At 47.6% G+C, this 18,373-nt stretch overlaps 1 protein-coding gene and 1 long non-coding RNA gene across 2 annotated transcripts in view; both read right to left on the bottom strand.

Annotated features, from left to right (window-relative positions):
* The window catches only part of Gck (glucokinase), a 36,652-nt gene extending 24,437 nt beyond the window's left edge, over window positions 1-12,215 (bottom strand). The window contains exon 1 of the mRNA XM_055624306.1: window positions 11,677-12,215. Within this exon, the coding sequence (XP_055480281.1) occupies window positions 11,677-11,700 (24 nt within the window). The 5' untranslated portion in view covers window positions 11,701-12,215. The remainder of the gene's footprint in view (window positions 1-11,676) is intronic.
* On the bottom strand, window positions 2-3,173 carry LOC129689141 (uncharacterized). Its single transcript, XR_008722041.1, has 3 exons — window positions 3,045-3,173; window positions 1,360-1,448; window positions 2-64 (listed from the first exon to the last, which is right to left on the bottom strand). It is a non-coding gene; the product is annotated as an uncharacterized LOC129689141 (long non-coding RNA).
* Window positions 12,216-18,373: the final 6,158 nt, after the last annotated feature.

Here is an 18,373-nt window from a genome sequence, read left to right as displayed (position 1 = left end):
TTCTTCTTCTTCTTCTTCTTCTTCTTCTTCTTCTTCTTCTTCTTCTTTTTTTTTTTTTCACCATCTAGTCACAAGATGAGTGGTTTTACTCCATTACAGTCTCACACCAGAACTGTGTCACAAGTCCCCAGGAGCAGGACTAACCAACCAGTCAAGGATGGAGACAATTTTAAAACTGCAAGCCAAAGTCAACCTTTTCTTTGTATAATCTGATTGTGAGCCAATGGTGCATGCCTGTAATCCCAGCACTCAGGGAGGCAGAGGCAGACCTCTGTGAGTTCAAGGTCAGCCTGGTCTACAAAGCAAGTCTAGGACAGCCAAGGCTGTCCTCGAAAAAATGTTGCTTATGTCAAGTACCTATTGCAGTGATGAAAACCTAACAAAGCTAATCCATAGTAGATTGTTAATGAGCTTCTCACTTGCGATGACTACCAATAAGCAGCATTGTTGGCACACATGGAGAGCCCTGGCTGTTTCCTGCCTCTGAGATCCTGTTCTTTGCCTTGGATGCAGGAACTGCATGGATTGATGTGTATTCTATGTGTGAGAAGAAAGTGTGCATGGGTGTGTGAATTGAGGCACACAGAGGCATGGGCTATGGAAGAGGTCATGGCCTGTGGGCCCAAACACATGAACTCTTCCTTCACTATGATAATGATGATGATGAGCTCCTGGCTACTATGTCTTTCTCAGCCTCCTTTGCAGCAAGCTGACAAGCGATCATACAATGTCTAGGTCCACATGCTGAAGAAGAGAGTATCTCTGCCTATCTTTCCTTGGCTAGACACGGACGACGATTTAGCTTTAGGGAATGGGCACAGCCGTGGAATTGAAGAAGCCTGGATTCCCAACTACGTGGAGAACCTCCCAGCTGTCAAAGCTCCCACACTGAACCAAATGGCGGGTCTTATATAAGACTGGTTACAGTAATGAAGTGTGTCCTAATTAACACCAGTGCTAGGACTGATGAAGAGCAAGATCTGAACAGTATATAAGATCACTCATTCCTTCAGTACTGCTGAGAACCAAGTTTGTGCTCTCTCTAACATTACAAAAGTGACTTGTTTCTTTTATCTGTCTTTCTCTATACCTGTCTGTCTGTCTACCTATATTTATGGCAGTACTCAGGACTGTGTTTAGGAAATATGAAACACTTCTCGGCTTTGTGCAATTGTCATGCTAATCTCCTCCATCTTGTACCAGCTTTAGTCACACGTGCTGCAGAAGCAAGAACTTCTAGAAACTGACGCTTGACTTCGGGGGAGTTTAGTGTCTAGCAAATGAGAAAGATGGTTTAGTAGAAATCCAAACTGGTAGCTTCTCCCTCCCACTCCTTGGCTGCCCCAGGACTGCCAATACCATGAATGACTCAGTAGCTGTCCAGATCGGGAAGTTTGTGGCGAAGTGTCCAGTGCCAAGGAAACAAATGGTCCTGGATGTCCTTCACCCTGGGAAGGCAATGGTACCAAACACAGAGACTCAGCCAAAGCTAGCCAAACTGTACAAAACCACATCAGTTGTCATCTCTGTATTTAAATTCGGAACTCACTTTGGTGGTGGCAAGGCCCTGTGATTATGCATGAGCCTAACACAGACTTGCAAGACTCATGGCCTTTATGAGAAGAGAAAGACCCTAAGAAAACGAAAAGGGACACAGAACAGAAAGGGAGGTGCCACTGCAGTGGTGGCTGTGGTGGTGCTGACAGAAAGTGAGCTGGAGGCTGGATAACAGCTAAGGGAGTAGAGTCTGTGATGACCTCGTCCTCTGTCATGGCACCAATCTCTAAACAGAGGACCAGCAAACTGTAAAGCTTAAGAAAAGAAAAAGAAAAAAAAGAGAACTTTTTCAACAGGCACACTGACTGTAGGGTCTTCTTCAGAGAGTGTGAATTCTTTTTGTTGCTGTTTATTTGTTTTGTTTTGTTTTATTTTGTTTTAGACAGGATCTCACTATGTTACTCTGGCTGTCTTAGAACTCACTCTATAGGCCTTGACCTCACAGAGATCTGACTGTCTCTGGCTGCTGAATGCTAGAGATTAAAGGTGTGGGCCAGCATGCTGAGACTGTGGGGTTTCTTTGGACACAGCTGGGCCCTGTTTCTTAAGCCCTCTCTTGTAGCTTCTGTGTAGGAGGTGGCAGCAGACTGGGGGCAATGTTTGATCTCCAGAATAAAACAAAAAATACGCTTCCGAAAGCCTTGCCGGTGACTTGGGACAATCTGACTTACTGAATGAGTAATGACAGTCAGGAGGTTTTGGCGATCAGGGAATGTATGTGAGGGGGTGGAGGCGGGACGCTGACTGGCTTGGTGTGACAGCGGGGTGGAGGGGGCCGGGAGAAGAGTTATGTCCTAACTCTGGACTTCTGTCCCCGGGACCTACTCAGAATCAAAGGGATACCTGCCTCTAAGATCTGGGAGGAGGTCTGAGCAGCGGTAGTGCACACCTTGAATCCCAGCACTGGGAGGCAGAGGCAGGCAAATCTGCCAGCCTGGTCTACAGAGTGAGTTCCAGGACAGCCAAGGCTACACAGAGAAACCCTGTCTCAAAACAAACAATCAAATAACAGCAAATAAAGATCAACAACAACAATGAAAAGACCTGGAAGGAGGGACAAATACATAGCAGGAGTCAGGGTGACGGGTGAGAGATGCTGGGGTGTAGGCCGTGGTAGCAGAGGGTGTGGACAGAGTTCACGGAAACAAATGAGGACTTACGCCCCCAGGATCTGTGGACAGCCGCCCACCTCATTGAGAACACCCCTGGTGGAATGACTGGGGCCAGAACACTTAAAGAGCCTTGCCAACTCAATAAAGAGGCAGCATCCCTGTTTTAAAAGAAAACGCCCCCAAAGAATGCCCAATATGGACAACAAAAACATGTAGTGTCATTAGCCGAAAGATAAGCGGAAGCTAAGATCACCCTGACATGCCATTGCACAGCCCCAGGAGGCCTCTGACTTAAAACATGGACCCAAGCAGAAAGTGGGAGGATGCGCAGCAGATGGGGCCCTCTGACTGTGTGCTGGGAAAGACAAATGCTACCTCGGGTCTGGAAACCAGTTTGGCAGTTTCTTCTGAGGTTGGATTCCGGCTCCCACAATGTCATTCCGCGCATTTGCTCACCAAATGAACACCAATGTGCACACAAACGCTGGTGCTAGAATGTTCACAGAAGCTTTGCTCATGAAAGCTTTGGCTGGGAACAGCCTGGGTGCTGACATTGCTGAGTGGTGGGAAGGGGCAAAGAGCAGCGTGCTGCTGACACAGCAAAGCTCATTGCCAAGGAAAGAGCCGGACACAGCGGACTGTGCTCAAGAGCTCTACTTACTGATGGAAAAGGAGAAAGCAGTCAATTTCCAGGGACTGGAGTAGGAGAAATGATTGACAGCAAGGAGTCAGGGGCCTTTTGGAGTGATGGAAGGAGTCTTTTTTTTTTTTTTACTGTTTTGTTTTTGGGGATAAGTGTTTGAATGTGTGTGTGTGTGTGTGTGTGTGTGTGTGTGTGTGTGTGTGTGTAGCCCTGGGTGTCCTGGAACTCCCTCTGTAGACCAGGCTGGCCTCAAACTCAGATATTTGCCTGCCTCTGCCTCCTGAGTGCCGGGATTAAATTATGCACCACCACTGCCCAGCTCAAAAGAAGGAGTCTTGATGGTGATGGTGGTTACATTTGACCAAATTCATCAAAAGGCATCTACAAAAGCAGGTTTTATGTTTTGGTTTTGAGTTTTTGAGGTGAGGCAGGTCTTGCTATGGAGCTGAATCTGGCCTTGAACTCCTGAGCCTCTGGGATTACAAGTGGGCATCACCACATCTGGCTCAAAGAAGTGGATTTCATTGCAGTAATATTATATATACATTTAGAAGGAAGAGCAGAGGGTGATGCCAGGTACAGTGGTCTCCTGGGAGGTCTTTTGGACATCTAGGACCATGGAAGGATTACAGTTAAGAAGTAGGAAGGAAATTGCGTTTACGGCTGGGGATCTCCACAGCATGAAGAACTATGTTAAAGGGGTGTTGTTCCAGCTCTGGTACTGGCATGTAGGGCCAGGGATGGCAGTCTCAGCGCTAGTAGAAGACTCTTTCTAGCTTCCTCCCATGAGCAATTCATACTTCCAAAACGGCTGTGCCAATCCTTATCAAACGGGAATCTGATGCCAGAGCACTCCACAGAACTGCATAGGGATTAGAACAGAAATTCTGCCATTCACACAAGATTTTCTGGCTTTACCGGCTATCTGAGCCCTAAAGACCTCTGGTCAAGAGAGCCAGGACTTCCTGGAAGTCAGGCTGCCTCTGCTGAATGGGAGAGTGAGTTCCCTGAAAACAAAGCCCCCAGCAGGAGCCCCTCTTCTTTGTATTAGGTCTTAGGTCGAACCTCAGTTGGTGACCTTGAGTATTGGAGCCCACCATTGCCCTCCTTGTCTAGGGTTACAGTCTTTTATTCTGTAAGGAGGGGGCAGGGGAGCAGGAAACTCTGCCTCCGGCAGGCCCAGAGCCCCAGGCCTGACCCCTCTTGAGTACCCAGTGTTCAGCAAACTACTCTGCCATCCAGAGGCTGGCGCAGCCTGGAGATGTGCCTGCAACTGGTCTCTGGTCTTGTCTGATGTCCTGTGACTTTGAACTGCTGTGGCCTGAAATAGCTCCTTGGCTGTGCTTCTGAAGTGGAGCAGACACATTTCTTTCTTTCTTCCTTTCTTTTCTCTCTTTCTTTCTTTCTTTCTTTCTTTCTTTCTTTCTTTCTTTCTTTCTTTCTCTCTCTCTCTTTCTCTCTTTCTTTCTCTCTTTCTTTCTCTCTCTTTCTTTCTTTCTTTCTTTCTTTCTTTCTTTCTTTCTTTCTTTCTTTCTTTCTTTCTTTCTTTCTTTCTTTCTTTCGTTGTTCCTGCCTGACTACAGGGCAGTGGTTCTCAACATGAGGGTGGCAGTCTCTTTGGGGATGTCTATCAACCCTTTCACAAGGGTCTCCTAAGACCATCAGAAAACACAGATATTTACATTATGATTCATAACAGTAGCAAAACTACAGTTATGAAGTAGCAAGGAAAAGAATTTTGTGGCTGGAGATCACCACAACATGAAGAACTGTTGTAGCATTGGGAAGGCTGAGAAGGCTTCAGGGCCAGGCGCAGTATGCCCAGCACTGGCCACAAACCTGTCTGCCTTGTCCTCTCTGTCCTCTTTGGCTGGATTGCCTCATAGGCCACGAGGCATCTGGGAGATGTGGTGACGGAACCTCTCCCTACGGGGATCTAGTGAAGCCCTGTATGGATGTTGCCATGTCAAGGACCCCAGCATCCCAGCCCCACTGGAGCAGTAGAGCCTTCCCTGGGCGAGGCTCAGAGGAATGGCAGTCTCCCTCTGGTCCATGCGTGGATACTGACAGTTTGTGCAGAAAATAGCCTCTGTAGATTCCCCCCTGGACGTTTCCCTCTGAAGACTGCTCCCTGATCGAGACTGCTCCCACTCAGGGTAGCTGAACCTGCCTTCTTTCTCATCTGTGTGCATTAACCACACCTCCCTGCTTAGCCATGTGCACCAAACAAACCGAGCTCCTGAGTGCTCTGGCTCCTCCATCCAAGAGCATGGTGCTCCCGAGCCCAGCTTTTTTGTATGCCCAAGTGTTTGTCATTTCTTCAGTCCCTTTCCACTCTGTCAGGTCAGTCTCTGGAGCCACACAAGGACAAGGAACCACACACTTTTGCTTCTGGAAGTTTTCTCAGTCTGTTTGTGCCTGCGTCGCTTGTGACACAGCTGGCAGCCATTGAAGGGAAGGTCAGGAGAATCAGGAAAGCTAACCTGAGCCTTTCTGAGACTGGAAACCATGGGCCTCTAGGCTGTTGGCCAGGTAACATGACAAACCTTCAGATGCGCTCAGTTTAATTGGGTATCTGGAACAGCACAACATCCCTAATGGACAGAGTGGCATTAACAAGTCATCCCTAGGCTTCAGGGAGAGGAAGTAAATAAATGGAAACAAGGTGAAGTGCGCAACAAGAGTGACCCTGGATGGATCAGGAGGGAGGAGGCCAGGCACTCAAGTGAGGAAGAAAAGGATAGCTCCCTGCAAGGTGATGGAACTCTGTGTTACACCAGAAGAGGGCTAACAACTAGCTTTCTGGGGAAAGGCCCAAGTGTTAGCTTTTTCTGTGTTCTATGTCTTGTAAACACTCCAACCTGACAGCACTTGAGGGAGCTGAGTAGAGAAAGCACCAGGTCTAAGCTACTTTTCTGCTGCTGAGATAAAATACCCTGACAAAAGCAGCTTGATGGAGAAAGGGATCATCGTGGCTTGCAGGTCTAGGAGGATACAATCCTTCCTGTGGGAAGACATGGCAGCAGGCACGGATAGCATGGGGGCAGAAACAGGGGGTTGGATGGTCACAATTGTGTCTACACTCAGGAATCAGAGGGTAAATAGGAAATAGGACAAAGCTATCTGCCCTTGAGGTCCACTTTCAGTGGCCTACTTCCTTCACAGAGGCTCCGCCTCCTAAATGTTCCACAACCTTCCCAAGCAGTGCCACCAGCTGGAGACCAAGTGTCCAAACATTTGAGCCTATGGAGGACAGTTCACATTAAACTACAACAAGCTCCCCTCTGAACCCTCAAGATTTGCTCACAGAACCCTTTCTCCGAAGCCAAGGTTTGCTTTCTCTGCCAAGTTGGCCCCAACCCAAGAATTTTCATAGACATCCAATCCTCTAGCTTCACAGAAGCCACTTCGCCCAGTTCCAAGAGGCTGAAGCTCTCCAGAATGTCTTAATGGAGTGGGCCGGGCTATGCCTAAATGAGTTGAGGAAGATATCCGCTCTACTTGCCGACTTTCTCTAGATAATCTCAGCCAAGGTGCCCCTCTTAGACTTCCTGATGAGTGAACAGCTCAGGATTTTTGCAGCCATTAAAAAAATGGTGTGTGTGTGTGTGTGTGTGTGGTTTTGTGCATGTCTGAGAAAATAAGAGAACAACTTTGAGGAGTCGGCTTTCTCCTTCTATTGTGTAGACTCTGGATCCAATTCGGGCCAGCAGGCTTGTCCATGAGGACATTTGTCCACTGAGCCATCTCACTGGCCTTGCCACCTTAGTGTGTTGAGAGACAAGGTTTCTCACTGCATCTAGAGCTTGCTGATTGGGCTAAACTAGCTGGTCAGTGAGCCCATGGATCCTCCTGGCTCCGGTTTCCCAGCTCTGGGATTTCAGCTGTGTGGCGCCATGATGGGCTTTTCTTTGAGTGCCGGGCTTGGAGCCTCAGTCCTCATGCTTTCTCAGCAAGAACTTTACTGACTGAGACACCTCCCTAGAGAGCCCCTTTACTGATGGCAGGGTTAGTCCATAGGAGCCCAGCACTCCAGAGTTAAAGTGAGAAAAAGTATGGTGCCTACCCAGAAATCATCACTACAATGCTCTCTAGGTAAAGCCGGTCACTAAATATTTGCACATGACATAACCCATTTTAAGAAGCAGCTACCTCGTTACGTAACACTGGATAAGCTCTATAATGGGCGTGCCTGCGTGTATGAACACTCCTCTCACTCACTGGAAATATTTCTGTGGTTACTGTGGTGGCTGCTGGGTGTGGCCTCTCCCAAACAGCTCAACAAATGTACTCACTCCTGAGACTTGGTCTTCAAATGTAATCAGCTCACCCAGAAAGACTTGAAGAGTTACTTAAATTTGGCAAAGAAAATACAGCGCCCGTTGGCTATTTGTTGATATGAAATGCAAACCTGAGTATTCAGTTTTGTATTCACCAAATCTGGAAGCCATGGCCTCTTCCCAGAGACTCCAGGAGCCAGTGACTACAGGAGTGCAAAGGCTGGGCCTGCCTCAGAGGGACTCCTAATCAGAGGTACCGAATTCTCACCTCAGGTTCTGCTTTTATGACCCAGTGAGTCAGTACCAGGGCAGTCCTGGCAGTCTGTCAATGCGAGGCCCTCTCACTGGCAATGAAAGGAGCACCGGGAGTCCTTGGCACACAGAAGCAGTCAAATGTCAAGATTGGTTATGGGGAGCAGGCCAGGCGGTAGACAGCCGTCTCCATGGATTCTGCATCAGTAGGTCTCTCTCTCCTGTATTTAGGAGCTGGAAGACCCCATAAATCCTGCAGGTATTTCAACTTTAGAGCCCTCACAGGACAAACAACCAAGGGACGATATTCCCTTCTGCTGAGCCTTCCCCGGGCAGGCTGCTCAGAAAGGCAACACTGGACAGGAAGTCTGATGATGTGCGCCCCATTCTCAGCACATCAAAGGCGTCCATGCAAGGCGCTCCCTCCCCTCACACACCTGGCCCGGGGGCTCACTGGGCCATGCAGGAGACTTTAGTAGGAAAGGCTGTGACTTCAGGAATGTCTGAGAACTACCCACCGTCTTCCTTTATTCTCTTTAATGCTGTCCCCCATGTGGTTACTTTACATTTAAATGTAATAATATAATTAAAATTTAGTGTGTAAAGTTAGCTCTTCTCATCCCTGGCTGGGGGAGCGCATTCCAAGACCCTCAGTGGTTGCTTGAAGACTAAGAGCCCTATATATACTTTGTTTCTCCTATTTAGTCATTCCTATAATGAAGTTTAATTTATAAATTTGGTATAGGAAGAAGCTAACAGTGATAACTAACAACAAAACATTCCATGATAATAATGAAATATTCCATGATGAATGTTCTTTTTTGACACGCCAGCCCAGTGCATTCTCCCTTGTCCTGTGAGAAGGTGATTGCAATACCTGTGTAACGAGATGGAGGGAGTGAATGACACTAGGCATCAGGAAGCAGTTAGACTACCACACAAATACTACTTGAACACAAGTTTGAGATATGTGTCAATCAGTCTGATAACATGCTTCTAAATGACCACTGGGCAGGCAGTAAACACAGCCTGTACTATACATTACTAAACAGTGAACAGTGGCTACACTTGACAAAAGTATGATTTACAAAAAAAAAAAAAAAAAGGATGTGAGATGTTTCATCATACTACATAGAACAACATACAATTTTAAACTTATTTTTGGGACTGGAGAGATGGCACAGAGGTTAAGAACACTCGCTGTTCTTCCAAAGGTCCTGAGTTCAATTCCCAGCAACCACATGGGGGCTCAGAACCATCTATAGTAAGATCTGGTGTGCAGGCAGAATGGGGCACCCAATGCCCTCTTCTAGACTCTGAGGGCATTTGGACTCACATGTGCACATTCCCAGACACAGATATACACATACACATAATTAAAAGTAAGAAGTGAATCTTTGAAACTTATTATTGGCTTATTTATGGATTTGCCTCATAATATTTTGGCCACAGGTAAATGAAATCAAAGTGTAACTGCCCCAGGGGGTGTGGCATGGGCTTGACTGCATCTGTTGTTGACAAGAGAAAGTTCTTAAATCCAGTGAGCTAATAATGTATAGGGGCAATGGGACTGGAGGGAGAGTCAGGGACAAGCTCGTGGTTGAGAGGGGAGTTTAAGGTGGGACACAGGATGGTATAAGAGGCAGAGTCATGGTTTCCTAAAGATGTCCCAAGTCTTGGAACCTGTGAATATATCGCCTTATGTGCTAGGAAAGATTTGGCAGATATGATTTAGGGACTTGAGATGAGATGATCCCGGATTATCTGTTTGGGCCAGTGTTGTCACAAGGGGCAGGAGAGGCAGAGGTTATGTGATGCTGGAAGCAGAGATGAGAAAAATATAGATGCTACCCTGGACTATGGAAGGAAGGATGGGGGAGCCCCGGAATGTGGCTGGGTGTAGGAGCTTGAAGGAGAAAAAGAGCCTTCTTCTGTGGTGTCCAAACAGGGCTGGTCCTGCCAGCACCTTTATTTTAACCCCGGGAGATCCATTTTAGACTGCAGAACTTTAACATAACTAGCGTGTGCTGTTTGAAGCTCTTATGCTTGTGACAGCTTTCCCTGGTGCAACAGGAGTCTCCCATTACACAGGGTAGGACCCGCAGGTCTGGTGAGCTCAGGGTCCACATGTCTGCCCAGCTCCGCAGTGAGGCTATTAGCCCTGCCCTTGCCCATTCTGACAGGCTGTTCTCCTTCTTCCTCTTGGCAGCTAGTGGAGGTAAACATCACTGTTCTAATTAATCAGTGATTACTCATAGGCCCAAAGAGGCCAAGAAGCAGCCTCTCCTCCCAGTGAGGTTCAGACATCACCTCATACCATATTGGGGAGAGAAAGAGAAGCACAGATCTGGCCTGTAGCTGCAGAAGATTCCATCTGGCAGGACCCAGGTGGAGCAAGTCAGTAGCTGAGGCTACAGGGAACTAGAGGTTTGGGTACTCAAAGCCTATGGAGATAAGAACAGGAATTAGGAAGCTGATGGGTCTAGGGCAAGTGGGATAGTTCATCTAACGCCTTCTGACTCCAGTCCTGATGGCAGCATCTTGCTTCATTAACGAATGAGTGTCTACATGTGCCCAGCTTGGACAAACCAGGGACTCCTACACACACACTAAACACAGACAAACACATCTATGTGTGTGCTTTAGAGACTCTTGAACACCCCCCCCCCCAAAAAAAGGCCCTGGGAAGCCAGGGCATGGACAGTAGCTTACAAGGAGAGTTGGCCCTGCAGTTCAATAAAGAGGAGGGATAGGAACTAAACAGGAAGGCATCCAGATGTATGTAAGAAAAAGCCCAGCTCCCTTCTAGTGGATAAGGTCCAGACCTCAAATGGGTGTCATGCCTTTCTTGAAGTGTTTCATTGCCTACCGGAAAGCAGGTAGACACTTCATAGTTTCTTTCCCACTTTGGAGACGTCACCAGATCTCCAACCCATGCGTCCTCCCTTTTCTGTTGCCAGCCACGTTGTGCCAAAGGCACCAGGGTTCTTCCCCCAAGTGTCAGGAAGTGGTCCTCTTGCTTGGCGTTTCTTAGCTAAACCAAAGCAGCAGTGGCAGGCACGTGTGGGACTTGGTTGGGGTCCTAGCCTACTTGCAGCACGTGGCCCCTCTTGCTCAGACCGCTCTGGCTGTTTTTCTCCTAATATCATTAGCTCTGCCAGAAGCAGGCTAGGGGGTGGTTATGCTGAGCTTGCCATTTCACACAAAGAGGAGAGAAGCAGGAGAAAATGTGCCCCAGGTGACTGAATCCTGCTCACTCCAGAATGGGAGAAATGAGTGTGCTCTCCATTCATGTTTCACAGCAAAAATGCAGTCCTCATCTCTTTCCTTGCTCACTGCTCAGCCCAGGGCCAGCACTGACAACATCTGTAACTCTCTGTTGTTGGGAAGGGGACTGCTGTGTGCTTCTCATCATGGAGCAGAAGCCCTCAGGCCCCCTGTGAAGTGCTTCCTGAAAAGAAGAGGAGGAGGGGGAGGAGGAAGAGGAAAGAGAGTAGGAGGAGGAGAAGGAGGAAGAGAAGGAGACCTTTGACTTGTAAGTGTTCAATACAACCTTAAAATCAGGCAGTCAGGCAGTAGGATCATCCCACTAACCCTTCAGGCAACTGAACATCCTAATAGAATCTCTGATCCCCCTGCTTGAAAGTTTCTCAGCAGATTGCTTCCCAGACCTCTGAGCAGCTCCACCCCTGGGTCATCATGCCATGTCTTTCTTAAAGATCCTATACATGAAAGCAAATTCTGAGGTACAGACCCTTATAGGTGACAGCCAAACCTGTGAATGTTGGGAACACGCAAACAGATGCTTCTAAAATGCCTCAGAGGTACATACCTTTTCCTTCTTGGCGGCCTCCATCCTGGCTCTGTCATCCAGCCTCCTGCAGCCACCAGCCCGGGTGAGCTGGGACCCCTCAGAAGATTTCCAAAGCAAATATCCCAGGCTTCTTCTCCCACAGAGTTACGGCCAGCACCGGGCCTCAGAGAACACAGGCTGGTTGAAGTCACAGTTTCCTCCTTTTCATTGTTCTCTTCAGGAGCCCTCTCTACCAAGGCCTTCTCAGGCCCAGCATTCTCCAGGAGGAGCCATGTGGTTTCAGAGAAAGGTCCTCGGTGTTGATTGACTTCCTTCCAGCGATGCTGAGCTGAGGAATTGGTGGCCTCTAGAAAGACTCAGCAGAGAAGGTCTCTCCCTCCAGTGGCTTGGAGATGGCTTTTGAGTAATGAGGCAACAGGTAACTGTCCCTCACGCCTCAGCTTTCTTCTCTGGGCTCAGGCACAGTTCATGCTTCTGTTCCAACCAGGTGTGGAGTAGATTTCTCCTGCCAGGGCCTCTGTGCTCCTGAGAGGGCCTGTGGTTCCTATGGTGACCATTCTGTCATTAGAGCTACCATGCAGAAAACTGGGACTGATGGCCGAAGGCCTCTACTCCCATCACCATGGTGACCACTTTGTCACCCTGTCACCGCAGTGACTGCCAGCCTGGTAGACATTACCACCTGCTTAGTTCCTAGGTCAGTGCCTTGGTGCCTGTCACACTCACTAAGGAGCAGAGGCCTCTGTGTCTGAGAACCACAAGAAATGAAAAGGCATCTTGGCCACCAGCCTGGCCATGGCACGAGGCCCTGCTAAAGAGCTTCTTGCTGTGTTCCCTTCTTTCCCTGTCTCCTGTTCTAAAACCTGAACTGGAATGGTGGGCCTGAACCAGCCAAGCCCAGCTGGGTCCATACTACTCAAACACAGGCCCATGGGACTGTGTGTGTTTCTACTGCTAGCCCCGGAAGCCTCAGACAGGGTGTAACTCCACTCTCGCTATCACAGCCCAAATGCCCCTAGTGAAGTTGGCCTCTGTGGTGGAAGAGCCCTAGTTGATGGAACTGGAGGCCAGGGTGCTGGCTGAGAGTTCAAGTAGCAGCGGGTCTGGAAGAAAAGGCAGAGTTTCTGACCTTGAACTCTGAGGTCTCATGTGTGATTCACACAGCCTTTCTCAATCAGGGCTGGACTTTTTCAAGCTGTCCTTGTGGTTAGTGGTTGGTGGCTATTTTATTGAATGGGGTGGCTACCAACCCCTGACCTGAGACACTATTGTTCTGAAACTCAACAGTGGGGTGAGCGGGAATGGTAGGTAGATCTTTCTAGATACTGTATTTTGAAATCAGCTTCCATTGACAGTTTCAGTCTATCAGTTTCTGGGAAAGCTGAGATAGAAATCTTGTTATTTTGCCTGAATAAATATGTCTGAGTGTTTTTGTTGATGATGTTTAGAAGCAAACCTCTGGTTCAGAGAGGGTATGCACCTTACATTTTTGGCATCTAGGACCACATGGCCTTTTCAAGTGGGCTTATAGCGCTGTTAATACTTCTGCCAACAGTAGGAGTTTGGCTGCGTTGTAGGCAATCATTGAGCTGACAAATCTTTATGGTTTTTCTTTATCTGTTTTCTCACTGCTGTTCGAACCGTGGAATGTTATCTTCTCATATGCCTATTGATCATTGTGCTTCTTTTTTATTTTTAATTGTGTATGTGAGTGTCAGGGTGTGAGTATGTGCTGTGAGTGCAGGTACCAATGAAGGCCAGAGGTATCAGATCCCCCGGAGCTGGAGTCACAGGTGGTTATGAGATGCCTGACATGGTTGCTGGGAACTGAACTCAGGGCCCCTGGAAGAGCAGTATGTGCTTTTATCCTCTGAGCCATTTCTCCAGGCCCTGTGTTTCTTCTTTTCAAAGTATTTATTAGCAGATGTAATCAGTGTACAAAATAATGGGTTTATAATGGTATGTTTATTCAAGTGTGTCATCTATTTTGACTACACACACACACACAGAGAAAGAGAGAGAGAGAACCACCCTCTCTTCCCTAACTTGCTAGGCCTCTGGATTTCTTCTTTTAAGTATTATATGTTCAATAACTATGTTACTATTGAACTGTTTTCTTACTATCAATTGTGGGAACCATTTTTATATTTCATCTAAAATATCTAGTAATCTTTTGTTTGCCAAGTGTGTTGTATTTCACGGTTTGCTGCTAAAAATTACAACTTGACTAACAGCGTCTCACATCATACAAAAGTCTCCAATTTCATGAGTTCCAATCTCTCATCTGGGGGATTAATGTTTTGCTAAAGAAAGCTTTTTTCCATACCCAAGTTTTAAAACTAAAAATGCTCTTTCACATTTTATTCTAATATTTTATTTTATTTTTTGATTTTTTTTGGAAATTAAAAGATAATTACATCATCTTTCTCTTTCCACCCATCTCGCCAACTCCTTCCATGCCTCCATTCCCATCTAGCTCTCTCTCTCTCTCCTCTCACTCTAATCCATGGCCTTTTTTCTCTGTTATTATTACATACATCTGTATAAATAAATATATAACTACAACCTGGTTAGTATTACTTTGTAAATATGATTTCAGGTCTGACCACTTAGTATGGAATAACCAGTAAGGGGGCTCATAAAAGGAGAATACTAGTTCTCCTGCTCCCAGCATTCCTTAGTTGCCTATGGTTCCTTGTTTGAAGGTGGAGCCCCATGAGATTTCCTCCTTCCTTGTAAGCATGTCTGTCGGTGCTGTACTTGTTCAGGTCTTGTTTAGGCAGCCATGTTGTTGGGTTATTATAAGTGAAGCTTCCTTATCATTTCTAAGAAAAGCAATCTCACAGCAAATGTCCTCTCAAGCTTTTCAAACCACCTATTTTGCAAACACACCAGTCCTTCAGTGGCTATGTTTGGCGTGTCCAGCACTCTGACGGCATTCTGTGAGCTCTGGTTATTCTTCTGACGCTTCTTGCTGCTCTCACAAATGCACAGGCAGCTTCTTGTCCCCAGTGTGAGGCAGGAGCCCTCTGGGCGGCCAGTGTTGGCGTGGTGAGGTCTGGCCTGGCTCAGCAGTAGAGGCCTCTTGACTAGCTCAGGCCTGGGCCAGCCAGGCCTTGGGGATCACTGGCACCCACAGCCCACGGTACCATTTCCTGGTGAGCACTCTTCCTCTGTGAGTGTCGCCGTGGGTGCTGTCAGGCTTGGGTTGGTGTGGAGGCAGAGGTCTGAGGGCAGACCTCATTTTCTTGCCTTTCCTCCATATACTCTTGTTCTGGGGGGGACCCACACCACGGAGGCTGAGGGAAGTCCACGCGGGCTGTGGAGCGGGAGGAACCCCTGCAGGCTCTCCTGCCCGCTCCTCTGTTTTCTCTGAAGCCTCCCTTCACTTCCTGTGCAGTGTTGACCCACAGCCGTCAAGTACCATAGATGAGGTAAGCAAGCTGCCTAAATGACCGTGTATTTCTGGCGTTTGTCCAGTACAGCTAGTCCTCAGCCGGGAAAGGCTGCCTCTAGGCAAATAGAACTTTGGGAAAGCCCCATGTGGGGAAGGCAGTCTGAAAACGCCTGCTTCATTAATCCCAAAAGCTCCCACATGTCCTGACATAGCCAGCGGCAGAGGTAAAATTTCATGGCAGACCGTGTCCATCTTCCCTGTTGCCTAGAGAGCCCAGTGGAAACTGGGACATCTCAGTGAGGGGTTATGGTAGCAATGCTCCTAGGGTTCAGGGTCTGCTGAGGATTTGTATTGGTTATCAAGTATGTGCATAGAGGGTACAGATTTGTACAGGGGATGCAGCTTAGTGGAGGAGACTGGCTTAGAATGAACTAGGCCCTGGGTTCTATCTCTAGCCCTGAAATATATATCCACACACCTAATGCTTGATAACTGGTCTCATGGAAGTCTGACTACTTAGGTAATCCCTTTCTGTGTCTCCTTGATTTCTTAGGGGCTCTGCCGTGTAGCTGGAGGCAGGTAGATGTTTGCTGTATCCACTGCGTGAATTTGGTCATGGACCCTGTTATTGCAAACATATTTGCAAAGGGGCTTTTTAAAAAATTAGGCTCTAGGGCCTGGAGAGGCGGCTCAGAGGTTAAGAGTACTGACTGCTCTTCCAAAGGTCCTGAGTTCAGTTCCCAGCAACCATATGGTGGCTCACAACCATCTAGAATGAGATCTGGTGCTCTCTTCTGGTGTGCAGGTATACATGCTGGCAGAATAATGTATACATAATAAATAAATAAATAAATCTTTAAAAAAAATTAGGCTCTAGAGAGATGACTCAGAGGTTAGGAGCACGAGCTAGCTGCTCTGCAGAGGTTCTGGGTTTGGTTCCCAGCACCTACATGGCAGCTACTAACCATCTGTAACTGTAATCCAGGGAATGTAGCGATCAGATGCCCTCTTCTGGCCTCCATGGGCATCAGGCACACATGTGGTACATGCACATACATGCAGGAATAACACTCATATACATAAAAAATAAACCCTAAAATTTTTGTTATAAATCTATATTATCCAGAATACTATGATGATGTGTTTGTATTCGTGCATGAGTGTGCAGGGGCTGTGCATGCGTGCATGTGAAGGTGAGAGGTTCTCTCCTCCCTGTGTGGGTCCTGAGGATCCAACTCAGGTCTTCAGCCTCTGCGGCAGATGCCTTTCCCCACGGAGCTGTCCCTCCTGCTCTGCAAAAAGGGCTTTTCTTCAACATCTCAGGACTCATGGGGACACTGGACACAAGAATTCCACCGTCCTACGCCAGCGGTGCTGTGTTGTCACTGCAGTGGGCCAGCCTTGCAAGCTTTTCTCTCCAGGTTTCTTGACGCACTACAAGGACGGTGAGGGAATTTCTGGACAGTCTTTCTCTGGCTCCCTTACTGCATTTTCCTTACTGCCTCTGCTTTGTCCTTGGCATTGTGATGTATGACCTTGGTTGTGAACTTGACTGAATCTGGAATGAACCATAACACAAGCTGCCGGGCACTCCCATGAGGGCTTTTCTTGAGCAGGTTAAAGGAAAGCAGGAAGACCCACCTTAAATCTGGGCAGCACCTCTTGGTGTTAATCCACATAGACGGATTTGAAAGGAAATTTTGCTTTTTGCGTACTCGATTTCACTCTCCCTGGCTAGTTTGTCTCCATGGCATTCCTTCACCTATATTAAAACCAACTTTTTAGGGATTCAAATGTAGACCGAAGACCAATCTCTCCAGGACCCTCTTGACTCTTGGTATGAGACTGAGAAAATAGCAGACTCTGCTTCTCCAGTGAGAGACAGCCACTCTTGGACTATTTATGCAGACAGCACCCAGAAGCCAATCTAATGAATCCTCTTTTATTATGTATATGTTCACCTACATACATATATAGACACATATGAATATATACATATATAGATAAACGTATGCATAGATATGCGTACATGTAGGTATATATGCAAAAGAACTCTTCAAGAGTATTATGAATTTGAACATTGAATGTTCAAATGAACATTATGAATGCATAATGTTCATTTATTTCTACTCAGAAAACCAGGGAATTTTCTTATATGGCAGTAACTGAAAGCTGGAAATAAAATCACAGTGCTATATCTAATCTATAGACTTGGCTCAGATATTAGCCTGCTTTAAAATCTCTGCTTCCAGCAGTCTGGAGGTCACCTTCAAATATAATGAGGTTTTTAATTTATTTTTTTTATTTTTTTTGTCAGTGAACATAACGATGCAAATAAGCGTCATTCTGTGCTACAACAGGAGGGCTTGGAGTGGGATACTTTGTCGTTTTTAGCAACGTGCCTACGAAAATATGCCTATTTTTCAAGTGTAACAGATGGAGAGGGGAGAAGCCTCCCTTTGGTGGTGCAGAAGTCCGGGGGCTAAATTCAAGTTCGGTGATAGCTGGAGAAATGGAGTGGAAGACAAGTATCCTCTGCAACAGATTAACAAGCGTGGCTTGGGGAGTTTGCTTGTGACCAGGTGAGACTTCCTGGGGCCAAAGCGAGTAAGAGGCAGAGAAGAGCGCTAAGAGGTACCGAGAGTGGCTGTGCGGGAGTTTGTTGAGCACTTGAGTGTTCACGTTTGAACCCCAAGCTCTGCCTCTTACTAACAATATTCTTAATCCACATCTCTTTCTGCCAGGTGACCTCCACCCACTCACTGTCCTGGTCATTTTGTACAACTTTGAGTGAGGCGATTTTCTTCAGGAATGGTTCTCACCTGCCGCCTGTAGAGCCACCGTGTCAGAGCAGGTGAATGGGGCCGAGTGACAGCACCTGGCCGCTTGGCTCGTCAAACAAGTGCACCCCGTCAACGGTTGCTGGGCCTGGCCACGGCCAGTGCTGTTTCTGGTGGTTATTACCGCAGGGGAACTGACTGAGGACCTTTCTTTTAGTCGTCTGTTCTTGGGATACCCAGGGAGGAGGGCTGGTTAGCCTGGTGGTGCTGTTATGGGAGAGGTAGAGCGAAGGGGCGGGTATGGGTTGCTGTTCTAGCTGGATGGGGAGGTAGAGGCGACGGTACGGCACTGCACTGTCGAGGACCGTCAGCCGCGGTCCACGCGACAGCCCGGAAGACAGCACACGCCTAAGCGCTGCCTCGCAGCCCAAGACCGCCTCGCGACGCCGACCCGGAGTGACGCGGCGGCGTCCCGCCTCTTATAGGCCCGCAGGCGCATGCGCAATCCTCCGGTGAGCGTCGGGAGCAACCCTCCACC

Source organism: Psammomys obesus, unplaced genomic scaffold (genome assembly GCF_907164565.1).
Source record: "Psammomys obesus unplaced genomic scaffold, mPsaObe1.curated_primary_1811, whole genome shotgun sequence".
Lineage (NCBI taxonomy): Eukaryota > Metazoa > Chordata > Mammalia > Rodentia > Muridae > Psammomys > Psammomys obesus.
Note: the sequence above shows the minus strand (reverse complement) of the source record. Positions and strands in the feature narration are given on the sequence as shown.